The following is a 27,750-nucleotide window of genomic DNA, read 5'->3' on the forward strand; positions in this document are numbered from 1 at the left end:
GAAGACTGAAAGGGCCAAATTCAGAAGCTATGCACAAGAGCTGGAATGTGCAAATCAGTAAATGGGGATGTGTCTAAGCTGGTACAATCCACATGAGCTAGTAAACAGTGTAATTACAGTAAGATGTCTCAGTTTTGCCACCTGATCTGTCAGTCTTCTTGCAGCAGGTTCCCTGGTGCAAGTACATTTTTGCCCTTTCCTTGCCAGAGTGATAATCAATTTGTTCCTGTACTGCCTCTACAGTGAGGTGAATATTTTTTCTATTGTGGACCAAATAAATTATTTTTTTTAATTAACCCCCTTTTTATTTTGGGTGGGAAAAAATATGAAGTATGTTAAAAAAATAGTACAAAGTAGTCATTAAATATACTATATGGTTTCTAGCCAACACAGGAGAAGGCACATACCTAAAAGAGGACTCTTCACTTACTCTACATTAAATACTGGTTATTCATAATTCTTTTTTTTTGCATGAATGAGAAAGAAATGGTGGGAAAAGGTGCAAAGCACATTCATTTTTATTAAAATGCATCCCCTATTTTGTCAGTGCAGCTTAACTGAAGAGGTGGCAGTAGATATCTTCCATTATGCAGTACAAAACCACTTTCCACAGTTGTACTTTTTAACAATAATGTGCTCAAGGCTATTAGACATGAATAGTGTAATCTTAATCATGGTAAATGTTAGAGACATACAGAAACCTTCTTGAACGCTAACAAAATATCAGCTGGAAAAATCAGTGTCGTTGCCCACTTTTGCAAAGGAGGTTAAACATAGATTTCTTGTTGCAAAACTGTATTCATCTGCAAAGATGAAGACTATTAGAAATGTCAAAAAAAAAAGTTGCATGAAAGGAAAAGTAGTATGCAACAGTAAAGTGGTACTGTGTAATAATTTCACCCTCAAGTGTTAACTGTGAATGCCCAGGGCACAACCATAACTGGTGCACGGTGTGCATTTGACAAGGTGGTGTGTAATGCGGTACACAGGTTTTATTCTTCTGGTGCACTGTACAAGAGGCCTGGTCTTCCTATAAAGTGATGTGATCAGGGCCAAGTCTAGTAGGATTTTCCTCAAGAGCCTGATCCAAAATCCATTAAAGAATATAGGTGTCTCTCCCTTGACTCTGACAGGCTTTGCATCAGGCCCCAAATAGCAATGGAAAAAAAAGTGGGAGGAAAGCAAGTCTTCACTGCAGAAAGCAGAGTTAACTCATACCTTTGCCACACACCTTGCGGGATCATACAAGTGCTAGCATGGGAAGCAGGGCAATTGGGTATCTACCAGAGGTAATCTGGAGGGTGATTAATGTATTGACATTTTATTCTGACAACATGCAGTTAGTGACGTGAAGGCACACTAGGACCTACATAATTGAAGTGTATGGATACTGCCTGTGAGTAGATCATGTACTTAATATGGATTCATTTTACTGCGTTGATTTAAAAATTTTTTTTAACTCAGACTATCCTTGCAACGTGCTCAGCCATAAAACCACCATTCCCAGGGTGACAAGCATAAATGACTACAGGAGTATTATAATACTGAATACAAAGCACTGTTAGATGGTAGGTTCTCTTCATAGGTATGATCAGACTACACCCCAAGAACAACATTCACTTTAATATCTGTTCCTATGTAGGATTTAAACAAATGACTCAACAGTAAAAAATGTCCTTCACTTTCCCAGGAGGTAAGAAGAGTTTGAAGTAGTTATCCTCGTCCACAACTCAAGCAAAAAAGAGCAGCATTTCCTTTCCCCCTTATCACTAAGCTCTCTGCTCCCCCACAGCCTGCTTTCTTTTATGTGCAGCAAGTAGGCCAAGGGGTTAATGTGTACCACATCACTAAACTCCTCCTACATCTCTGAAGACCCAGGAGAGAGAAAGTTGGGTTAGGGCTTTACATGTCCCAGAGAGGTACGACACCCCACCACACATGCTAGTAGATATAACACAAACAAGGTTTTGTGCACCTTTGCCCCTGTCAGCCAGGCGATTACTGTTATTAGTTAGTCTATCTTCCAGAACATGGTAGTAGCTATTGTGGCGTCTGTACTACATATAGACATCTTTCACATCAGACGCTATGGCCATGTGCAAATTGCACTATTCTAGGTCTCCAGGGATGAGAAATGAAGGTGGCTTTGATACTGGATTAAGAATGAATGTGTCTGGTTATGTTTCATTCTCACTATAACCAGGCTAACTGGTTAATGCTCATTTCAAGTTCACAGGGATGTGATGGGATGCAATTTATACTTTTTATTGAAGTATTCCTACCCCCAAAAGGGTTAATTGGGGCTTACCATCTCTCACATCTCTGCCATTGAGCTAGGCATCAATATACAGAAGTTTTATTTCATAAATACATAGGTACTTGGACACTAGTCTTTTTAACCACAAAGGAAAGTTCAAGTGGCCTATGCATAACAGACAGTTGTTTAGTTCCTAAAACATCTTTAAATCACTATTTTGACATTTAAAATTAAGGGGTATAAAAGAATATGCTGCTTTTTCTTTTTATATGTATAGCAATTTACAGGCACAGCTACAGACTTAAATACAATGCAGTGTAAGAAAACATCCTGAAAATCATTTGGAGATATTTTTTGTGGACAGGTGGATATCACAGCTAATTAGAGATTTTTACAAAGCTTCTTTCAAAGAGATGCATGACCTCTCAGTCCATTTTCTCTTCTTGGAAGTAATCTGCATCATTCATATATTCTTCCAGATAATCATATCTCTGCATATAAAATAAAAACCATGTCAATTAATCAAAAAGACAGCAACGGAATGAAGCAAATACATTGCTTGTTGTGCCAAGCTGAATTCATAAACAAGAGCAGCAGCACTGATTCAGAAGCAGAGAGAACCAAAGCCTAATTTGGTAAGCCTGGCTCTACTCAGGTAATTTGTCCTATAGTGTTTCATGAAGCTTTAAGAAAATCAAAATAATTAAGAAAAACTGATCCTGATACAGAAACACTATGGAAGCTTACCCATGAAATACATCGTACTATCTAGGTGTACTTGCATTAGTATTGTACCATGTAGCAAATGGACTGACTACTGCAGCAGCACATAATAAAATAAATACAAGAATAAAAATAAATTAGTATGTATTACTAATAATGTTACATTGTGCATTTTGATATGACATTAATATGGGCTCATTTTGCCAAAAATATTCATGCTTTAATAACTCATTTTAAAAGGGCCCTACTATTTCCACTGGAAGTTGTCCATTTAAACAGAAAAGCAAAAATGGGTCCATTCCAAAAGAGAGTTGGCCTGAAAGTCACATTTTTAAATGGAGAAGAATAAATGGCCAAAGAAGCTGAATTTGCTTGGAAGTTTGAATTTGAAATCCAGTGGATGAAAGTCTATCAGACAAGTATGTAAGCTGGAAGTATTTTAAATGGCCCAAGCAAAGCCCTCCTTTGTCTCTGATTTACACTTTCTTTCAGTTTAAGGATTTCCCTCCTTTGGGTCAAGTTACTGGGCCTTTCCCAATAGTCAAACTCATACATTGTCACTATTAATAAAAGTACTACAGGCCAAATTCCATTCTCAGTTACACTTGTGTAACACTGTTGCCTTCATATTATGCTTTGAATTACACTTGTGCAAACTCAGAATCTTTAACTGTAATTGGAACCAAATAAATTATTTTGCTGGTGCTGTGGAACAGAATCCGGCTCCCACATCTTACCTCTCCAGCAGTGCTAAAAAGTGTAAAAATCAGTAAGGTACTTGTTTACTTCTGTGACTAAAAATCAGACTGATTATTTGCAGGGAGCAGCTTTGTTCTGTAAATAAGTACTATTTTTGAGTCACCTTTCAGAGCAGAACTGCATTTTATGGGAAGTTATTACAAGTCTTGCATGGCTGATGTCTACCCTTTACCATCTTGAATGAACTACAGTAGACCACAAATGCACATCATCTTACAACTTATTGCTTAGTTAAACCATGGAAATTTTATTTAGCATTGCTGTCACCACCTCCTTTGATACAAAGGAATTAACTCAATGACAGATTCCATCATACCTCCTGAATCCAGCCACTCTCTTCCAATTGACTGAAAAGCCTGTCGACTGTGTCTTTGACTGGCTCATCCTGAATGCCCTCCACCTCTGTAACTGAACGGCAGCGCTGATACAACTTGAATTTAAAATGTTTCAGATTATGATAAACCCTTGTACGATTTGCGCACACGCTGCCAACCTTCAAAACCTATATAAAAAAAGTGAACAAACTTGGTTATCTGAGATAAATTAACATGAAGCAATGATCATCTTGACAATAAAATGCATGGCTAAATCAGTTTGGTATTTTGCAGTAATGAACTAAACAGCCTTTGATACTATATGATTTACTCTATTTTATAAGCAATGTAGCCCCCACATTCTTTGCACCCCAACCATGCAGGGGCAATGACCAGTGATTCAACGCAACTGCAGTTTTGTCTGCCCCTGCTCCTCAAGAACCACTATGCACTGCTGTGCAGAAAAAGTGAAATGCTACCAGTAGATTCACATGAGCAACTCTGTTACAAAATCCCGATGTTTGGAGGAAAACTGATTAAATCCTTTCTAGTTTATACTTACTACCTGCTGAAGTCATAAGATGTAGCCACTTCAACATTCAAGGAATTAAAAAGTGTATGCAATAAAGTCTGGACTTATTAAGAATAAAAGCTCAAAAGCCTAAAAAGCAAAAGCTATATCAAGGTCACACTAAGGATGCACAACCATTTTGGACATTCAGGAAATTAAAAAAAAACCCAATCTCCAGAGATGCACCAAATCCACATATATGCATGTTCACTTTTTCCTCTTGCTAAAGCTATAGAAGAGTTTGACAAAATACTGGTTTTAAATATAACCACAAAATACGCAGTGCATTTACGGTGGCTAAGTTAACAGCACTGTGGGAACATAAATCCTTGTATTCCACACCCATCACCATTTTATACCTGGGAAGCCTCTGTGATACAAAGATATAGATGTTGCATTTGATGGCCTTGTATATTTAACAGTATGTGACTCAGTGATATTTACAGGTAGGCAAATGGTAAGTATACATGCATATACACAGACAGGTTTTAGCTGTAGTAATATTACATACAAGCAAGTACACAGATACCTATTAAGTAGTTGGAACAGATTTTATGCAAAGCTGGTATTGATGAAGAATGATTATGTTCAGGTAAACACATAGGTGTTATTAAAAATGAGTGAAATTCACTATGAGACCCTCTGCATCCTTAAATCCACGTTGAGATCATGAGGAGAAGTTATGGGCGGAGTAGCAGTTCAGGTGTGCTTATGCCTCCCTTAGATTCCACAGAAGGGAGCTTCATGCTAGCTTCACATAGGTCCGTGTTTTGAGTGGCTATAGGGTCACATCAGAAGAGGGATTTATCCAGTATAAGTGGCACAGAAGGGCAGGGATCGATACTTTAGCCTATAGGTTGGAGTAAAGCCTCTGGGAATAATAAAAAAAAAAGCCCACAGTTACATCTGGCCTGGGTTTTTTGTGGGTTTTACCTTCCCAGCCCAGCACTTCCCCTGCACACAGCTCAGGTAACTCGGGCTTTATGCAAGAGAAATGGATTTCACTTTACGGCAGTGGTTCTCAGCCAGGAGTATGTGTACCCCTGGGGGTACGCAGAGGTCTTCCACGGGGTACATCAACTCATCTAGATATTTGCCTAGTTTTACAGTAGACCATATAAAAAGCACCAGCAAAGTCAATACAAACTAAAATTTCATAAAATGACTTGTTTAGACTACTCTATACACTGAAATGTAAGTACAATATTTATATTCCAATTGATTTCTTTTATAATTATATTGTAAAAAAATGAGAAAGCAAGCAATTTTTCAGTAATAGTGTGCTGTGACACTTGTATTTTTAATGCCTGATTTTGTAAGCATGTAGATTTTAAGTGAGGTGTAAATTGGGGGTACCCAAGACAAATCAGATCCTGAAAGGGGTACAGTTGTCTGGAAAGGTTGAGAGCAACTGCTTTATGGTATACAAATAAGAGATTGACATCTTTCCAGTGCAGTACAGTATTGTTTTAGCTTGAGGTTATTTTTGTTTCTTGTGTGCAACAAGTACTTAACTGGCTAAGGCCCACTGCTCCTCAAAGTAGAGTGTTTAACTCAAGCTGTGGGATTTGTGATCTCAGATTGCATGCATTTTTGCTTAGCCATATTATAGCTGCAGGATTTTCTCCTCTGAGTCATAAAGCAATGATACATTTCATTGTTATTGTTAATATTCTGAATATTTTTGTGTGTGGCTTAAGTGGTTGCTTACGGTCTTTTAAACCTTAAGCAGGCTAGGTTTTAAACAAAGTCTACATCCTAGCTTTTCTGTAAGCATTTCAGTACGCGTGACTAAATGTTTACCTATGTGAGTGGTCCCAGATACTTGACCTCATTTTCCACAGCAGAGGTTGGTACTTGCTGTATTTATTTTGTTGGCAATTACTAGATAGATAGTAGAAATTTAGGACTAATTTTCAATGGAATTCTCTAATTCCGGTCATTAAAAATACAGGGCCAGATCTTCAGGTGATGTGAATGAGCATAACTTCAGTGGAAACACACCAATTTAGGATCTGTCCCATATGCAGTGATTGCAAGTACACTGGCTTGAGGTCCAGGATTTGCTATGGCTGTGATTCTGCAAGTGACTGCATGTGAGCAGACTGCTGCACCCACATGGAGATCCACTGTTCACCCACCCACAACAAACTGCAGGATTAGGACTCGTATTTGGGTCCCAGTGGTACTGCAAGAGTTCAAGACCAGAAACAGTTGTAAAGTTTGAGGGCTTCAACCTTTATGCCTCAAAGAATGCTGTAAAAATCACTAGTAACCTGGGGAATCCAGCTTCACTTATTGCACCATCCCAGATTGCCCAACAATCAAGAGCTGGATTATAGATATTTATGGGGTAGTTGAAAATAATGTGTGTATTCACTGTATTCACTATCCAGCTTGTTGCATTCAGCATATTATTTTTGTATTAACTAATTCAAAATCCTTTATGTTTTTAATTTTACCTTCAAGTTTCCCCAATATGGTACAATTTTAATATTACAATCTACACTTTATATCTGAAAACATTTCACTTTTTTTAAGCAAGAAAGATTTTGTTAAAGTTACCAAAAGCTTCTTTAGAACTCAGCCTTGGAAAAAGTCCATATATTGCATTCATTCTAATGTTAATTTCAGAGATCTCACTGACTTTTTCCTAATGCTTAAATTTATCTGTGTTGAGTGGCTCTACTGGCCAAACTTGTTATGCCTGTTGATGTGGAATGCACAGAGTGACTTGACCACAGAGGAGAAGAATGAGAAAAGACACACCACAACTGTCATGTTTACTCTTAATATAAACAATGTTACTACCAAGTTGGCAAGCAGAAGACCTGGTCCAGATAATACGGCACAAGGCAGCAAAGCTCTGACATCTATAATGCTAAACTACATATGACATCTTGGCCTAACCAAGGAGGGGGTAGGAAAGAAAAAGAAGGCTATGCCCAAAAACCAAAAATAGTCACTGGAAACCTAAGTAAAATAGCAACCACACCCACTGCCAATGGTATGAAAAGAAAAAAATCCAGAGATCAGAGAAAAAGAAAACTGTACTTGTTACAGTTAAAGGGGATGTGTTGAGGTGCAGAAGAAAGGACTGAAGTGAAGTTTTCATCCTCTCTCTGGGGTGCTTTTATATAATTTTTAAAAAAAACCCAAATTGCATAGTACCATCCATTCTGATCCACTGAGGCTGCACTGACTTTTTCTTCAGTCAGTTATTTTCCTGATGTGTCAGTTTAGCATTGTGCTGTCCTCTTGCAGTTAAGCTAATTGCCATAAGAGCAAAGACAGGACATTTGGGTCAACAAGCTGCAGATGAAACTTCCAGCACTGGACCAATGAGCAGCACCCATTACTGGCCAGATTATGGATCACCACAGGAACAAGGAGGTAGTGTGGGCAGCTTCCCAGGAGCCATTTTACAGTAGCAAAATGGGGCAAATCTAGCGTCATGTAACATTCCCTGGTTTGTTTTGTGGCCTCTGAACTAGACCCTACTTCCTTTTCATTTCCCCAAAAGATGCATTTTTGCAGGTCAGGATAACCATCATAGTGTAAGTGTTAAAAAAGAAAAGAAAATCTAAGCTCCAGCCTTTTGCTATTGAGTAGTCCAACCCAAACTGAGAAGATGAACTGTAATGAAAGTAACTCTATAAATTCAGTCTGGCATTGTACATCTGTTCCAATTTTTAAAATGGCTTGTGCTCTTAACTGGGATAACAGGCCATCCAGGAGGTGACCCAATAAAGAAGATTCTGTTTGGTGACACATGCAAGACCTGGGAACTGTGGAAACTTATTCTACTGAGATGTGCTGTATGCCATGGGTCCAGGGATTAGTCAAAGTTTTGTCTCGGTATCTTTGTGAACTAGGGATTGCATTCTAGCTACATGGGGGAGGGTTATCGAGCTTCATCCAGGAACTAAAGTCAGTAGCAGTTGATTATTAAAGATCCCACGATAGGTAAACAACTCTAGAGAAGAACGAACAAATTGCATATACACTAACTCCTCACTTAACGTTGTAGTTATGTTCCTGAAAAAATGCAACTTTAAGTGAAACAATGATAAACAAATCCAATTTTCCGATAAGATTTAATGTAAATGTGGGGGGTTAGGTTCCAAGGAAATTTTTTTGTGGCAGACAAAAGGCATTATATACTGTATAGTACTGTACTGTGGTTGGGAAGTGCCCCTGGCTTACCCCACACAGGCACAGCCCACTGCAGGCAAGGACGCTAAGAAGCACCTTTGCAGCAGCGGCAGCTTCCCAGGAGCAGAACAGCTGCCGACTTTGCCCAGGGATGCTCTTCCCGTTCCCGCTCCACTCCAGGCCCACCTCTTCCCACCCCCATTCCACCTCCTCTCCGGAGCGTGCCGCATCCCTGCTCCTCCCCCTCCCTCTTAGCACTTCCCTGCCACGAAACAGCTGTTTGGTGGCGCTTAGGACTTTCTGGGAGGGAGGGGGAGGAGTGGAGATGCAGCACGCCACCAAACAGCTGCTTGGTGACAGGGAAGCACTGGGAGGGTGGGGGAGGAGGCGGAGAAGAGGAACTTGTGCAATGTTCCCTTGTAAAGTTGCTGCTCTTCCAAAGAATCTTACAAGCAGTGGACAGAGCAGGCAGCCAAACGACGTTAAGGGAGCATTGCACAACTTTAAATGAGCATGTTCCCTAATTGAGTAGCGACTTAACTATGAAAGAATGTTAAGCGAGAGGACGTTAAGTGAGGAGTTACTGTACTGAGGCTTGGCTCAAGAGGCCCAGCAGACAGAGTCTGAATATAAAGGGTCAGCCTGAACTGGCTGAGTATTCCTCAAACTGACATGTGATTGTAACCAAGGGAGAAAAACCCTGCTGGATGGGTTTGAAGAACTGGAAACTTACTAGGGTTTCCATGTGATGCATAACACCTTGTAAGCTTATTATTCATATAGACCAGGGGTCGGCAACCTCTGGCACGCGGCTCACCAGGATAAGCACCCTGGCGGGCCAGGCCAGTTTGTTTACCTGCCGCGTCGGCAGGTTCAGCGGACTGCGGCTCCCACTGGCCGGCAGAAAGCAGCGCGGGATGTGCTGGCCGTGGCTTCCGACCACCCCCATGGACATGGGATGGTGAACTGCAGCCAGTGGGAGCTGCAATCGGCCTAGCCTGCCAACGCGGCAGGTAAACAAACTGGCCCGGTCTGCCAGGGTGCTTACCCTGGCGAGCCGCATTTCAGAGGATGCTGACCCCTTATATAGATTGTTTATTGTTTTTTGGTATGTTAACTCTAATGCTTTTGTCCTAAAAATAAGCGTACTGTGTCTGTGATAGCTGGCTGGTCATTGAGAGCGTGAACTGCAGGTGCTGGATTCAGGTCAGATGTGCTGGGACAATCACAGTAAACTGCAGGAGGACTGAAAGCCTAAATCCCTGGTTTAGAGGCCCAGACCTAAAGGGGCATCACCCACTGAGGAGTGATGGCTGGAGTACCATGATATAAGGAGGCACCCTTGAGCAGATGATAAAGGGAGAACCACGACACTTTTTACTGACTTTTTTCTGGTCCTAAACAGGGAGTAGAGATTACATCCTTGTCCTCAATAATTCATTACCTCCTTGTGTTTAGGTGGGGGTTTTGATGTCTGCCCTTGGAGACCCATGTGCTTCCCGAGGGCAGCAATACAAGATTTACGATTGGACTGTAACACACTCTACACCGACTTTGTCCTCACAGGTCATTAGGATTTATTGCTGTCCTGTGACAGATAAAGCAAAAGAAGAAAACTAGATTCAGGGACTTACTCCCATCACCCTGGTATAGAATAGCCCGAATCTGTTAACTGTCAGGCACACTACAAGGCTCATCTATTTTCTCAGGTTTTCAGTGAGCTGCAAGTTATAGTCTAACTGATTATTTGATTTAAATTTTGTGGATTGGAGTAAGTATGGATAGGTTAACTAGCTGAATGGGATTAATTTCTTTATTTTTAAATATCTATGCAAGTGCCTAGAGCTTTAGGATAGGTGATTTCAAATATGAATTTAGAAGAAAAGAATCAAGTTTTGCAATTTACAAATGATGCTAAAATAGTGTTGAAAATTTGTTCAAGAAACTGTGAAAGATATGGATTAATAAAATTCAAGAAGTTCCCTATAAAATCAGATTCAAGTAATCTAACAGAAATTACTAACTATGCTTATAAAAGAAATATTGATATTCTATAGAACAGTATTTTTGGAGGAGACTTCGTAGAAGGTGTAGATAAACCTGAGATCATGCATGAAATTTAATATTAATTTTCCATTTTATGGTGGAAATGTAGTGTTTTCACCAGGCACTGGTCAATCAATAATTACTTGCTTCCCTCTACTCAAGGTTCTTCCAAGGTTATAGCTCCAGTAAGGTGAAGAATGATGGTGAATAAAGATTCCGACATCTAAATTCAGGGCAACTAAAAAACCCAACCCCATGCACACCACCTTGGGGGATTAGTTATGATGATGGGATCATCTCTGATTGTTTCACCATCTGAAACGTACAAAGGACCAGCCAAGAACACAAGAATTAAAAAAAAAAATTACCTGTTTGTCATCCAACATAAAGTCATCGGTTTCCAAAGTTCTATAGTTGTACAGCTTTCCTGACAGCAAAACAGCAAACTTACAGTACCGATGCAGTTCACAAGCTTGACAGGATCTATTTATTGGAGTCTTCATTACTATGCGGACTTCAGGGTAACAATCCACTCGCTCCTACAAAGATGTATTACATAAAACTCTTCAACAGGATATCCCCTAAACCAGGGGTCTCAAATTCAAATGACCACGAGGGCCACATGAAGACTAGTACATTGACCTGAGGGCCACATTACTGACACCTCCCCAGCCCCCGCCACCTTCGGCCTTGCCCACACTCCACCCCTTCCATGAGGCCCTGCCCCACCTCTTCCCTGCCCCCATTCCAAACCCTTCCCTGAGATCCCCACCCCAACTCTGCCCCCTCCCTGCTCCCAGGGGGTGCAGGAGGGGTGTGGCAGGGGATCAGGGCAGGGAGTTGGGGTGTGGGGTGCAGGAGGGGTGAGGGGTGCGGCAGGGGGTCAGGGTGCAACAGGGGGCTTAGGACAGGGGTTTGGGCTGCAAGAGGGGTGTGGGGTGCGGCAGGGGGCTCAGGGCAGGGGGTCAAGGTGCGGCAGAGAGCTCAGGCAGGGGATGTAGGGTGCAGCAGGGGATCAGGGTGCAGCAGGGATTCGGGGGGTGGGCTCTGGCCCAGCATGCACCAAGGGCAGGGCAGATTCCCTGCCTGCCTGCCCACCCGCCCTGCCACACACACCCCCTTCCAGGAAGCAGCTGGAACCTGGGGGAGGAGGGCCACAGGGGTCTGTATGTTGCTGTTTCTTCAGGCATCGCCCCCAGCAGCTCCCATTGGCCAGGAATGGGGAACCGCAGCCAATGGGAGCTGCTGGGGGCGCTGCCTGAAGCAAGAGCAACACACAGACCCCTGTGCCGCCCCCCCGTCTCATGTTCTGTCCGCTTCCCGGAGCGGCGCGGGGGCAGGCCAGAGCAGGGAGGGAGCCTGCCCTTCCCCCGGTGCGCGTCGGGCCAGAACCACTCTAGGTAAATGCTACAGGAGGGCAGGGGGGCCACGAGGTGCTCGCAGGCTGCAGAAAATAACCCCGCGGGCCGCGTGTTTGAGACCCCTGCCCTAAACCAAGGCAAAAACTCTTGACTACATGAGATTCTGAGTGCCCTCAACTCCAATGTCTTTGGGGCACTAACCAACCCCATTCATATTCCATTTATTTCACTTTATTTGATCATATTTCAATTATTCTCCTCATTCACATGCACGAGACTGAATTATTTCACATTGATTTCATATTATAAGTTGTATGGACTACATTATGAATTTCTTGGAAGATATACAATTTTTGTACTGGTTTGTTTCTTTAAAAGAAATCTGCAAAAATTTATTGAGACAACTGTCAAAAGATGCTCTTTGAAGTGTATGTGTGGGGCATTTATCGAAGTCAGCGGGACAAGCATTAATACATCTTTCAGAGCAGAAGTAGCCAGAAATACAGGAAAGCAGCCATGATGGATTTACACACTACCCCTCAATATTCAGATGTGTATTAGCATGTAGTTTGTGCAACTAACTACTGGATACACAGCAAGAATCACAGCTAATTAAACTATGCAGAAATGCCTGCATACTAGGGGGCAAGATCATGCCCCAAAATATGGAAAGACAAATAGTTATTAGGATTTGTATTTTCAGTTAGGAGTGGAGTGTATATATATTTTTTGACACCTGGAGCCACTTCATTGACCAAGACAGAAGCTAGATACCTTATATCGTTCTTTCCAGCGACTTCTAGAGATTAAGTTTTCAAGACGAGGTTGAATAAAGCGATCATCCAAATAATGGAGTGAGGTTACCATTTCTTGTGCATATCTCTTTCGCCTTGTTCCATCTGTTCAAAGAAAGAGTCACTATAATACAATATATGATGTTCAGTTAATGTATGTTTTTCTTCCAGCCACGAAATCTTCAGGGAGATGATGAGTCTGCACACTGAAAAGCATCCATATAATTATTTACTGATTGAAGAACGGTAACTTCAGTGATTACTAGGGATATTTACAATAAAATCTGTTGTCCAGGAAAGATACACAAATCATTAAAATTAACTTTGATATAGTCATAAAGACACCCGTCCACAGTAGGTGCTGCACAATAATAAAAAGGAGAATAGAAATAAAAACTCAAAATATGAATAAACTGCCCATTCAATCTGAGAACTGTTAATCTCAAAATATAACCGCTCACACTTATTGAGAGTCTGAAAAAACAGATGCTCCTGTCCTCTTCCCTACGTTTGTAATATAATTGCTTAATGAACTATATTTATATACAGACCCATTAACTTTTTATCTCAGAATTAACTTATGTGAAGAGGGAGTACATGATAGTAACATTACAGTATTGTAAATAACCCCAAAACATTTATTACAAACCAAGGAAATCAGAATGTTACATAAAAACAAAGTTCAAATACGTTAAACATATAAACAATCTCAACTTTCCATTCTTAGCAATGTCATACTAAAATGCACTAATCATTATTCTCTCTGTGGTCACAGATTAAATTACAATGGATTTTTAAAACACATAGGTTCTCCCCCCTTCTCCTGCTCAATGATAACATTACAGAACAAATTAAAGTTGGATATGACTGGTCTATATAATCATATATTTACTGACTGTTTTACCTAATTATCTTAATTACAGCTAATTTCCTCAAAAGTAGCATATGTGCAAAATTTCAGTAAGTTTTAACTATGTGGAAAGTTTGAAGAAATAGTGCCTGTTAAGTCAATTATTAAGATAGTTCAGGACAAAAGTGTGACACTGTGCTAAAATGGCTCATTTAAAAAATATTTTTAACTCAAACTAATGAATAGATTTACTTGTAAGTCCTCCTTGGAAGATGTTGTGTGTGATGAATATAGAATAATTCAAAAGATTCATAGATTCCAAGGCCAAAAAGGACCACACTGTGATAATCCAGTCTGACCTCCTGTATAGCACAGGTCACAAACCTTCCCCAAAGTAACTCCTTGAGCGTATCTTTTACAAAAACATCCCATTTAGATTTAAAAGTGGTCAGTGATGTAAACTGTTCCAATGGTTAATTACTCTCAGTTAAAAATTTGCACCTTAATTCCAATCTGCATTTGATCGTGTTATACCTTTCTCTAGTAAACCGAAGAACTAATTATTAAAATGTGTGTTCCTCAGGCAGACTGTAGTCAAGTTACCCCTTAACTTTTTCTCTGTTAAACAAGACAGACTGACTACTCTGTGTCTACATCACTGTAAGGCATGATTTCTAATCCTTTCATCATTCCTGTGGCTCTTTTTTGAGCCCTCTTCAATTTATCAACATCCTTCTTGAAGAGTGAATGCCACAATTGGACACAATATTCCAGCAGCAGTTGCACCAGTGCCAAATAGAGATAAAATAAATTCTCTGCTTCTAACTCAAGAGTCTCCTGTCTATGCATCCAAGGACTGCATTAGCCCTTTTGGCCACAGCATTGCCCAGGGAACTTCTGTTCAGCTGGTTATCCACCACAACCCCCAAGTCTTTTTCAGAGTAATTGATTTCCAGGATAGACCCCTCCATCCTGTAAGCATGGCCTACAGTCTTTGTTCCTAGATGTATAAATTCACAGTTAGCCATATTAAAGTCCATATTGTTTGCTTGCACCTAGCTTACCAAGCGATCCAGATTGCTCTGTATCAGTGATCTGTTCTCTGTTATTTACCACTCCTCCATTTGTGTCAACTGCAAACCTCATCAGTGATTTTGTGTTTTCTTCCAGATCATGGATACAGATCTTAAATAGCACAAGGCCAAGAACCAATCCCTACAGGTCCCTACAGTACATCTACTTGATGATGACTCTCTGTTTATAATTACATTTTGAAGCAGTTTTTAATCCATTTAATGTATGCCATGTTAATTTTATATTGTTCTAGCTCTGTAATCTAAATGTCATGCAGTCAAGTATCAAGTCAAAACACCTTACAGAAGTATGTAACAGTTTTACTTTGACCAACCAAACTTGTAATCTTATCCAGAAAAAGATATCAAGGATTGGAGATGCAAGTGAAAACTCTGGTCGAGTTTAGAAGGGGGAAATCGAGCGGATGATGGAGCAAAAACATGATGAGGCTGAAGGGAAAAGATCAGATTTGAGATGGAAGCAGGACCAAAGAACTCTGAGGGGAGACTGCTGGGTGAGGAAAGTGGATGGTGGAAGCATGTGACTAAGCGAACCAGGCAGAGGAAAAGGACAGGCTAGTGAAGGAGCAATAAAGCTCAGGAACAGGTTTGCGGAGTTGGACAATGAAGAAGGGACACAGCAGGTGGTCGCTGAAGGTGAGAGGGCAAGGAAGAGAAGCGCAGCTAGCCCTATAAGGAGGGGGGGAAAAGTCAATGGAGACAACACCAAACATGAGCCCCAGGAGGATACGCGATGGGTTGCAGAGGATTGCAAGGGTGAATAGGAATCGAGAGGACTTGCAGCCAGAGGGAACAGGGGATAGACGGAAGAATCGCACCGTCACCAGGAAAAGGCAGGTCTATGTGATTGGGGACTCCTTACTGAGAAGGACAGACAGGCCTGTAACCAGAGCTGATCCAGAGAACAGAAGGGTGTGCTGTCTGCCCGGTGCTAAGATACGGGATGTGAACCTTAGGCTGAAGAGGATCTTAACGGGTGTTGTCAGATGCTACCGGTGTGGTGCTCTGCTTTCTCCAATGTTGATATCACTCAGCTGCATGCGTGTGTTCCCTTTGTGTGCTGCCCCAGCTCTTCGAAGATAGCTGACACAGCAGACCCGATGAGAACCCCCAATAACCACAGAGTCTAGTAAGATGCAAAGTCACGTCGGCTAGGTTTATTGCGATCTTGGACATAATTGCAGTTCCCTGTAGATTTCTTAGTCTAATTCAGGGCATACTACGAGAAAGTGCCTCTTGGCAATGGACCCGGCTCAGTCAGTGGCGGGACTTTCCACTGCCCCCTCGGCCGGACAAAGACACCGCCCCAGGGATGCATTCTTATACACAGGTACAAACAAGTTACACATCACTCCTGATGTATTGAGGTGCAACCCTTCTACGTAGCAAGGTGCCACCTTTCACCTTGTACTTGTTGGTTCGAACAAAACAACTCTATCCATCATATTACCCTTTTGGCCCTGTCATTGGGATGGGTCAGCCTGTTCCTTGTTATTTGTGTGGAATGTACAAGTATGTGAATATTCTGATATCTAGTGTTCAGTACCTTTTAGGTACGTATTTTCTTGCAGCATCAGCCCTTTCCTTGCCAGCTTCTGTGAGCAGGGCCTGCCTCTGGCTCACAGCTTAACTTTGCTTTATGTTAGCAAAATCTTGACCATTACTTTAGTTTAGGCCTCAGGCCTCATACCAGGCCTCTTATACCAAGGTTTATATCTTAGGGCCTCCTTTTACTACAACGGGAGTGGGAAAGAATCCGCTGATTGTCCTTCATGTGGGAACGAATGATATGGCTAGGTTCTCACTGGAACATATCGAGGGAGACTATGCCAGGCTGGGGAAGATGCTTAAGGAAATTGAGGCTCAGGCGATCTTCAGTGGGATTCTGTATGTTCCTAGAGAAGGGCAACAAAGGTGTGACAAGATTTTGGTGATCAACAGATGGCTCAGGCAGTGGTGCTGTAAGGAGGGCTTTGGAATGTATGGTCACTGGGGGGCATTCATGGACGGAGGACTGTTCTCTCAGGATGGACTTCACCCGAGTAGGGAGGGAAATAGTCTTCTAGGATGGAGGCTGACAACTGATTAACAGAGCTTTAAACTAGGAATTGGGGGGAGATGGTTGGGAGATGTCCAGGTAATCTCCACACCGGATTTTAACATTGAGGGAAGAAAATGAAGCAAGAAAGGATACTGTTGTGGGTAGGAGAATGGACATACGGAGGAAGGGTACTGTAGATACAATTCTAATAGGTGATACTGGCAGTAGAACGCCTGGGCCTAATCAGGTAAAGAATGTGAGTGAAGCCAAACAGCAAGAATTAAGATGTTTGTACACCAATGCGAAGAGCCTAGGTAACAAAATGGAGGAACTAGGAGTTACTGGTGCAGGAAGTGAAACCAGTTATTATAGGGATAACAGAAACATGGTGGAATAGTAGTCATACCTGGAGTACAGGTATTGAACACTATGTGCTGTTTAGGAAAGACAGAAATAAAGGCAAAGGTGGTGGAATAGCATTGTATATCAATGATGAGGTAGACTGAAAAGAGATAAGAAGGGATGGAATGGATAAGACACTCTGTCTGGGCAAAAATCACATTGGGGAAGAAAGATACAAGAGCCTCCCCTGAGATAGCGCTTGGGGTGTGCTATAGACGGCCAGGATCTGATTTGGATAGAGACAGAGACCTTTTTAATGAAGTAAATACTAATGGGAATTGTGTGATCATGGGAAACTAACTTCCCAGATATAGACTGGAGGACAAGTGCTAATGATAGGGCTCAGATTTTCCTAGATGCGATAGCTGCTGGATTCCTTCACCAAGTAGTTGCTGAACCAACAAGAGGGGATGCCATTTTAGATGTGGTTTTGGTGAGTGGTGAAGACCTCATAGAAGAAATGCTTGTAGGGGACAACCTTGGTTTGAGAGATCATGAGCTAATTCAGTTTAAACTAAATGGAAGGATAAACAAAAATGGATCTGTGACTAGGGTTTTTTATTTCAAAAGGGCTAACTTTAAAGAATGAAGGAAATTAGTTAGGGAAGTGGATTGGACTGAAGAACTTGGGGATCTAAAGGTGGAGGAGGCCTGGAATTACTTCAAGTCAAAGTTGCAGAAACTATCAGAAGCCTGCATCCCAAGAAAGAGGAAAAAATTCATAGGCAGGAATTGTAGACCCAGCTGGATGAGCAAGCATCTCAGCGAGGTGATTAAGACAAAGCAGAAAGCCTACAAGGAATGGAAGATGGGAGTGATCAGCAAGGTAAGCTACCTTATTGAGGTCAGAACACGTTGGGATGAAGTTAGAAAGGCCAAAAGCCATGTAGAGTTTTCCCTTGCAAATAGTAAAAGTTCTAGAGCCATATAAATAAGAAGAAAACAAAGAAAGAAGAGGGACCGCTAAACACTGAGGATGGAGTGGAGGTTAAGGATTATCTAGGCATGGCCCAATATCTAAACAAATACTTTGCCTCAGTCTTTAATGAGGCTAATGAGGAGCTTAAGGATAATAGTAGGATGAGAAATAGGAATGAGTATATGGAGGTAGATATTACCACATCCGAAGTAGAAGCCAAACTCGAACAGCTTAAAGGGATGAAATCAGGGGGCCCAGATAATCTTCATCCAAGAATATTAAAGGGATTGGCACATGAAATTGCAAGCCAATTAGCAAGAATTTTTAACGAATCTGTAAACTCAGGGGTTGTACTGTATAACTGGAGAATTGCTAACATAGTTCCTATCTTTAAGAAAGGGGGGAAAAAAAAGTGATCCGGGCAACTATAGGCCTGTCAGTTTGACATCTGTAGTATGCAAGATCTTGGAAAAAAATTTGAAGGAAAAAGTAGTTAAGGACATTGAGGTCAATGGTAATTGGGACAAAATACAACATGGTTTTACAAAAGGTAGATCATGTCAAACCAACCTGATCTCCTCCTTTGAGAAGGTAACAGATTTTCTAAACAAAAGAAATGCAGTGGATCTAATTTACCTCGATTTCAGTAAGGCATTTGATATGGTTCCACATGGGGAATTATTAGCTAAATTGGAAAAGATGGGGATCAATATGAAAATTGAAAGGTGGATAAGGAACTGGTTAAAGAGGACACTACAACGGGTCATACTGAAAGGTGAATTGTCAGGCTGGAGGGAGGTTACTAGTGGAGTTCCTCAGGGATCTTTTTGGGACCAATCTTCTTATTACTGACCTTGGCACAAAAAGTGGGAATGTACTAATAAAGTTTGCGGATGACACAAAGCTGGGAGGTATTGCCAATACGGAGAAGGACCAGGAGATCATACAGGAAGATCTGGATGACCTTGTAAACTGGAGTAATAGTAATAGTATGAAATTTAATAGTGAAAAGTGCAAGGTCATGCATTTAGGGATTAATAACAAGAACTATTGTTATAAGCTGGGGAGGCATCAGGTGGAAGTAACAGAGGAGGAGAAGGACCGCGGAGTACTGGTTGATCACAGGATGACTATGAGCTGCCAATGTGATATGGCTGTGAAAAAAGCTAATGCGGTCTTGGGATGCATCAGGCAAGGTATTTCCAATAGAGATTAGGAGGTGTTAGTACCGTTATACAAGGCACTGGTGAGACCTCATCCGGAATACTGTGTGCAGTTCTGGTCTCCCATGTTTAAGAAGGATGAATTCATACTGGAACAGGTACAGAGAAGGGCTACTAGGATGATCCGAGAACTGGAAAATTTGTCATATGAAAAGAGACTCAAAGAGCTTGGCTTGTTTAACCTAACCAAAAGAAGACTGAGGGGAGATATGATTGTCCTCTATAAGTATCAGAGGAATAAATACCAGGGATGGAGAGGAATTATTTAAGCTCAGTACCAATGTGGACACAAGAACAAACGGATATGAACTGGCTATCAGAAGTTTAGACTTGAAATTAGATGAAGGTTTCTAACCATCAGAGGAGTGAAGTTCTGCAACAGCCTTCCAAGGGGAGTAGTGGGGGCAAAAGACATATCTGGCTTGAAGACTAAGCTTGATAAGTTTATGGAGGGGATGGTATAATGGGATAGCATAATTTTGGCAATTAATTCATCTTTGACTACTAGCGGTAAATATGCCCAATGGCTTGTGAAGGAAATTTAGATGGGGTGGGATCTGAGTTACTATAGAGAATTCTTTCCTGAGTGTCTGGCTGGTGAGTCTTGCCCACATGCTCAGGGTTTAGCTAATTGCCATATTTGGGGTCAGGAAGGAATTTTCCTCCAGGGCAGATTGGTAGAAGCCCCGGGGTTTTTTTGCCTTCCTCTGCAGCATGGGGCATGGGTGGCTTGCTGGAAGGTTCTCCGCACCTTGAAGTCTTTAAACCATGATTTGAGGACTTCAATGGCTCTGACACAGGTTTGATACAGAAGCAGGTGGGTGAGATTCTGCGGCCTGCATTGTGCAGGAGGTCAGACTAGATAATCATAATGGTCCCTTCTGACCTTAGTCTATGAACTCTATGACACAAACTATTTTCCATAAATCCATGCTGAGTGGCATTAATTATATTTAATATAATTATTTATTAATCAAGCCTCATATCATCCGCCTCAAAGGACAAATCCCTGATACAGAGAGGAACTCATCCAGATTTCAAAATACTTTCCAAACCTTAAAGAATTAAGCCCTACAGCACTCTTTTTAGGGTTTGTCCCCAGTGACTTTGTACAGCGCCCTAGCCTTCTGCACACTTTCACACCCTGGCTCCACTGTGATGCACAAAACTCCACCAAATCCTGTAGGAACCTAAACTCAATCAGTGTCTAAGTTTTCCCTAGATGCCCGTTTCCCCCTCTGAGCATGCACACTGCTGCCTTCCCTCAGTTTCTGGACACCTATCTCCCAGCGTAAGTGCAAGGGCAATTCACAAACAGGGAAAGACAGATATTGGTCCACTTAAGTCATATGTGGGGCCCTAAAAGTTAGGCATTGCAATGCTGAGCACTATGGCACCTAAGGGCAGGTCTACACTTCAACACAGCTGTGCCACTGTAATGCTTTAATGAAGACACTTTAAACCGACAGGAGAGCTCTTCTGTCGGTTTAGTTAATCCACCCCCGTGCGAGGCGGTAGCTACGCTGGCAAAAAGCTCACCAGCACTTAGGTCAGTACAACTAAGTCGCTTGGGGGCATGGATTATTCATGCCCCGAGCAATGTAGTTATACTGAAGTAATTCTGTACTATAGACCAGGGCTAAGTCCCTTTGTGGATCCCACCCAGGGGCTTTGTCTACAGCACGGGTAGGCAACCTATGGCACGTGTGCCAAAGGCAGCACGCGAGCTGATTTTCAGTGGCACTCACACTGCCTGGGTCCTGGCCACCGATCCGGGGGGGCTCTACATTTTAATTTAAATTAAGCTTCTTAAACATTTTAAAAACCTTATTTTCTTTACATACAACAATAGTTTAGTTATATATTATAGACTTAGAGAAAGAGACCTTCTAAAAACATTAAAATGTATTACTGGCACGCAAAACCTTGAATTAGAGTGAATAAATGAAGACTCGGCACACCACTTCTGAAAGGTTGCCGACCCCTGGTCTACACTGACAACTGAATAACAAGACTTGTGTCAGTGTTAAAAATAGGTGTTAAAAAAAAACAAAAAAAAAAAACCCCACACCGAAAAGACAAAAGTTGTGTGTATGAAAAGCGCCAGTGTGAACAGCGCTCCTGTCGACAAACAGTGGCTACACTGCATGCCTTTCAGCAGCATGGCTGTGCCGCTAAAAGGTGTGTAGTGTAGACAAAGTCTAAATCTCTACACAGCCAAACCCTTAGATTATTCTCCGTACTTCACAGATAGAGTAAACTGAAGCAGAGAAAGGTTAAGCAATTTGCCTAAAGCCACACAAGCAAGTCAGTGGCAGACCTGGGAACAGAACCCAGGAATTCTAGTGCCCAGACCCACACCAACTACCAAACATGACTTTCTTATGCATAAATACCATAATGTTTTACCACATAGGCATTACATTTTCTGCCAGGTAATGTTACTTACCATACAATGAGCTCAAAAAAGTGTCATCAATTGTGTTGATGAGGAAAGCTTTTACAACTCTTTGGAAGTGGACATAATGGTCACAGCGAGAGACTGGAAAAAAATGCAACCAGATAAAGCAATTAACAGTGTAAAAAAGCAACACAAGGAACAAATTCATATACAGACCATACATGTTTCATGCAAAATTTGATAAAGATCTACCTAATCTCAAATACTAAATACAATTTTTTAAAGTAATTTTTCAATTATTCAAAATTTCAATTCAATATAACTTCAAAAGTCCTGTTTCCGTACAAAATCTTTCATTTAAACAGTGCCTCTCTTCCCAAACAATATCAAAGAACTTTACTATACAAGCTATATGTGTGTGTGTGTGTGCGCACACACACACACACACACACACACACACACACACACACACACACACACACACACACACACACACACACACACACACACACACACACACACACACACACACACACACACACACACCCCTCCACTAGCTGATTATACCTTGGAGATAGGGGTTTAACACAAATTCTCTTGAACAGTACATGGCAATAACACAGTATAGTTAATGACAGAAAGCAAAGGATACTGTATCCAAGAGAAACTGCAGGAGGAACTTTAGGTAGCTACCCAAGAATAGTAATTACCAACAACAGAATTCAGCCAGAACAACTTGGCTGATTTTGAAGAATGCAGCAAAAATTTTAAGAACCACAAGAAGCCAGAAGTTTCGTGTCTCAATAGGATTGATACCCAACATCAGAGGCTGAATAATTTACCTCACCTCTAACTGAAAATACATTTACAGCACCTTACCAACTCCCCGCAAAACAAAAAACCACAACAGTATGATAAAGGAATAAAATGATTGAGTGTTGTTATGGAAGCTACAATGCCTCCACAATAAGTTATAGCATTTTTTAATTTTAATTTTCTACTTTCAAGCTATCATGCACTTTCACGCTATTTTGAGCTAATATAGACAAGTTCTAATAAACACCAAATCATGGGTTTACAAGCAAAGTATTCATATCAACTTGTGGCTTATTTTAACCTTACAGCGTGGAATGTAATAGTCCAGTAATTGGAATTTTGATGTAGCCAGTTCTTTCCCTTGTGGTTGGTTTTCATCCTCAGAATGTTCTGCACATTCTTCCTCATCCTCAACTATAAAGTCTTTCATACTATCATCATCATCATCAATGTCACTGCTTTCTGTTGGTGTGAGGGGTAAATGATAAGATGATTCTTCTATTATTTCCACATCATCATCAGAATCCTAAGTAAATTAAAAACATCTTAAAACAATCATTTGAATACTTCTCCTTTGAAATTTTCAACAACATTTGCTTAGTAAAATATGCAATTTTGTGTGTAACACACACACACTCTCTCTCTCTCTCGGCCTTTGAATATTGCATGTTCAATTAACAAGAAAAGAGATTTCAATTGACTAACAGTCCAAACAAGAGAAAGTTTACTTTCACATGTAATTCATATAGATCTCTGTTCCTGTGTCTGTCTGTAGCAATTTTCTTAGCTCTAAAAGTCTAAGCTACCTCAATTAGGTAGCATGTTCCTCCATTGAGGAGGTTTGGCAGCCCCCTCCAATATCTCCGTCAAGTCCTTTTAAAGAAAAGGAATTTTAAAAGAAAATTAAAAATGATGGGAACATATCCTTAACTATTTGGAGAAGATGGACAGATGTGTTCTAATGAGTTCAGTCTTTGGCTGACTATGAGAACAAACAAAAGGAGCTCTTCAGACCTTGGCAATAAAAAAGAACCCAAAAATAACGGCATCAGGGACAGTACCACTACATAGTTGCAACATGCATCTGCAGAAAGTGTAGGGGATGATGCTCTTGCAACTTTTGAGGAGCCCCCAACCTATCTTGAGAATAAAATTCTGTGAGGTGATATGTATGAAAAAACAAAGTATTGAATTTCAAAGGTAAAAACATACCCCACAATATTTACTATTACTGGATGCGCGGGTTGATCTTTGTCTTGCGAGTTCTTTCAGTTTCATTAGCTGCTTCTGTTTCCCATTAGTCAAGTCGTCTTCTGTAGTAGGGGTTTTATATTGTTCCTGTTCCTGAGAACACTCATCTTCATCCATTATGCAATAACGTTTAGCAAATACTTTTCTAACAGGGATGTCACTGTCATCACTCCTGTCACTGTCATACATTACAGACGTGCTTGACCTCTTACGCTTCCCTGGAGTGATGCACTCATCCTCCACATCCTCTACGACTGTGTCATCATGGCCTTTCTCCTCATGATCTGTAAGATTATACCTCTTAACTACAGTTTCTTGTTTTTCAGCCACTTCGTCTTCTGACGTTGAGGGGAGTTGTTCATCTTCTGAAGCAGATGTGGGTTCTTCATCACTGTCAAGCAATATGGTCTCTCTTTTAGTCCGCCTCCAATCAACCCGAGATTTGGATGCTGGTTCTTCTATTCTTGTGTTCCTCCTTGTTTCATACCTTCTGATAACTAGTTTTGTTTCCATTGAAAGGCTACCACAATAATAAAAAACAAACTGTAATTACCAAAAAAAAACCCAGAGTAGCTATGATACCAAGATATTCAAAACAGTATGAGAGTATGCATTATTAACCTAATAAATCTATGATTAATGGTCTATTGCTTAGAGAAGCTCTCAGACAAAATGGCTGAGCGTGCACAGCAATAATTTCATGGTACGACATACTTTATAATAATGTTATTGTTATCAAGAATCACACACACACACTCCCAAACACCGGGCATTAGAAACAGAGGAAAGTCAAACCCACAAATAAAATGGGAGGGGGAAAAATCCCATAATTTGAAAATTTTAATTTAATTTTTACATTTAAATGTGCAGTAACGGTGTTTAATCAACCTTAACTCTGCCCCTTAGTGATGTCCAGAGGAAGGGCGCGTGTAAAAAGACCAGAATAGGAAAATACTACAAGAGACACATATCCATAACAATAAGACCAAGAGTACTTGTGGCACCTTAGAGACTAAAATTTATTTGAGCATAAGCTTTTATGGGCTACAAGTACTCCTGTTCTTTTTGGATACAGAAAAGACAGCTGCTACTCTGAAAGATACCCCTAACAGAACATCTCATTTCCTTGGTAACAAAAACACTAGCATGCTTTACTCTTACTGTGCAAACTCTGGCTTCCCTAGGACCGTTCGTTCACACGGCCTTATGACGATATCTCTGCATTATACCCAGCACAGTGACTTTTTGACGGGGAGTTTCCTTAGTTTATTCCAAATTCCTAACGCTTCAGCTCCTCAACCCCCTGCCTTGGGGTGAAACAGAGCAAGGGCTTTTCAGTCCTGACGAACCGAGGCCCTGGCAGAAGGCAGCTGAGCAGGGGAGCCCCGGGATGCTGGGACTGCAAGGAACTGCGCGGTACCTGGGGTGGCAGCTTTTGCAATGGGGGCCTCACCGGCTCAGGAGCTGAGCCCGCCCGCCCGCCGGGCGACACATCCTGGTAAGCGCGTAGCCCTTCTGCCCCGCCCGCCCCACGGCTACCGCGCGGCGACATGGGCAGAGCTCCCCGCGCTCCGGCCCTTTCCAGGCCGCCAGCCCCGCCCCAGCCCCAGCGGCACCGAGGCGAGGCCCGTCGCCTCCGTCCGCCCCAGGGCGACGGCCATTTCCCAGGACCGTCACGGGGCGGGGGAGAGACAAGCGCAGCGCGGACGCCTCAAACGGGCGGCCGGGCCTTACGCGACACCCCCACCCCCGACCGCCCGGGGACGAGGGGAAGGCGGCGGGGTGGCGCGGCGGGGAGCCGGCGCCGGCTCGATGTGCTGGGAGGGGAGGGGCGGGGCGGCCCCGCTAATAGCCCAGCCCGGAGCGCACAGCGGCGGCGGGCAGGTTTAACCGTCAGCGCCCCGCGCGGGGCCAGCACCTCCGGGGGGGGGGGGTCTCGCGGCAGCCCCGACAGGACTCCACCCCGAGGGGAGGGGGTCAGGTGGTGCTCCCCGTTACGCACATTTAAAGGCTCCGGCCGCGCGCCCCCCAGGAGTCCCCGCGTTGACTGCCGTTGCTCCCCCAGCGCAGCACCTAGCCCCTCCCTCCTTCCTTCAAGTTCAGCGGCCTCGCAGGCAGTGATTGGCGCGTCCCGCCTGTCACTCACCCCCACTCTGTGTTGACGGAAGTGCTGGGAGGCAGTTGGAATGGCGTCGCGTGACCCGGCATGCTGCCTGCCTGGGCCAGATGCCTGGGGCGCAGGTTGAGGTTTAGGATGATGTCACTTCCGGGGTGGGAACTGTTTCCCTCCTAGGCAGAAAGGTCCCAAGGTGTTGGGTTGGATGGAAGAGGTTCCTGGCTTGGCTGTGACTGGCATTGGGTTGGGCAGGGCGGGGTGAGGCGGGGGGAGAGATGGAGAGCGAGCACCTGGGACCAATACTAGAGCCAGGACCCTCTTGGCTCCTGCTGGGGGACAGGCTGCTGGAGCCAACCTTGCCCAGTGAGGGTAGGGAATCAGTACATCTTTGGCTGGCCAAGGCAGTGGAAAAAGACCTGGGCTGTGCAGGCCTGACCTGGAAGAGGCATGGTGACCTAAAGGAGACAGTGACCAGGGGGCTGCAGTGCTCTCAGTTGGCTCTCTATGCACATCAGCCCACATACTATGTTGAGAATCGCAGGCAGAACATGCCTCACTTGATGGAAAGGTAAAGTAGTGGGTGTGCTTTTGCCTACATCAGAGTCCAGTAGAAGACAGGGTCCTGACCCAGCTCTGTATCTTACTGGGGGCTGTGCCTACATTTATCCACCTGAGGTTCTTTCTCTGGCTGTACCACAAACTTCCTCTTTGGACTTTGACAAGTCATTTTGAAAGTGTAAGCTTGATTCTCCATCTCCCTGAACTGTGTATCATCATTTATACCAGTGCTAAGTGGGTGTAAATGCTACTATTGTTTTTTTGGGACTGTTTTACACCCACTGTACACCACAGAGGAAGGGCAATGCAGCCCTGTGGCTGAGTTACCCATGCCAAAAGAATACAGGAACTTTTTTCAATCAATTGAGGATTTTATTTTGGTTTTAAAGAGTAGTTTAGGCCATTTTGTAGGCTGTTGACAAGTATTCTCTATTGTCATTCCCTTCCCCTTCCCCCACATTTTATTGACAGAATTGCATTTATTTTTCAAATAGTAAAGATTTAACTATTACTGCCCTTGCAACTGTAAAAATCTATTGCAGTTTCACATTTTGTGGTGTAGTGCAATCAGTGGATAACAGAGAGATGTAAAGAATCATTAAATATTTTACAAATATTTCAGAAGAGAGAGATGATGTTTTCTGTATCATGCTGTAAGGCCTATTAATATTTTCAGAACAAGTTCATGTTGTCAATGATACTTAGCTCTCAAAATTTGAAGTCATGAAGCTTTCCCTTATACTGTGTTTTACTATTTAGTTTTGTGTCACAAGATGGATCAAAATCAGCCTTGTAAAAGGACCATAGCCCAACTCCTCAAAGGTTTTTAAGAGACTAACTCCTGTGGAAGTCAATGCTTTGTTTTGGGGATCTGCACCCTGTTTCATATCTCAACTATTTATAAATTCACAGTGATAAGGCCAGAATATATCCTTAGGTCACCTAGTCTGATCTCCTGTATATTACAAGACATTAAATTTCACCAAGTTACGCCAGTACTGAGCCCAATAACCTGTGTTTGACTAAAACATATCTTCCAGGAAGGCATCCAGTCTTGATCAGAAAACGTGAAGAGATGGAAAAATCCATCACATTTTAG

General features: G+C 42.2%; 1 protein-coding gene across 6 annotated transcripts; it reads right to left on the bottom strand.

The window, feature by feature from the left end:
* Window positions 1-495: 495 nt before the first annotated feature.
* On the bottom strand, window positions 496-26,254 carry CCDC82 (coiled-coil domain containing 82). 6 transcript variants are annotated; one of them, XM_039490619.1, is made up of 8 exons: window positions 26,124-26,254; window positions 23,939-24,497; window positions 23,033-23,252; window positions 21,959-22,051; window positions 12,961-13,085; window positions 11,194-11,364; window positions 4,056-4,241; window positions 496-2,748 (listed from the first exon to the last, which is right to left on the bottom strand). In XM_039490619.1, exons 1-8 carry the CDS (start codon window positions 26,183-26,185, stop codon window positions 2,683-2,685), a joined length of 1,482 nt encoding a protein of 493 aa, XP_039346553.1. In that variant the 5' UTR covers window positions 26,186-26,254; the 3' UTR covers window positions 496-2,682. The 6 variants fall into 6 exon arrangements, with proteins under 6 accessions (XP_039346553.1, XP_039346563.1, XP_039346590.1 ...); XM_039490629.1 differs by lacking the exon at window positions 26,124-26,254 and adding an exon at window positions 25,980-26,115; XM_039490656.1 differs by lacking the exon at window positions 26,124-26,254 and adding an exon at window positions 25,896-25,939.
* Window positions 26,255-27,750: the final 1,496 nt, after the last annotated feature.

This window comes from Mauremys reevesii, linkage group 1 (genome assembly GCF_016161935.1).
Source record: "Mauremys reevesii isolate NIE-2019 linkage group 1, ASM1616193v1, whole genome shotgun sequence".
Classification (NCBI taxonomy): domain Eukaryota; kingdom Metazoa; phylum Chordata; order Testudines; family Geoemydidae; genus Mauremys; species Mauremys reevesii.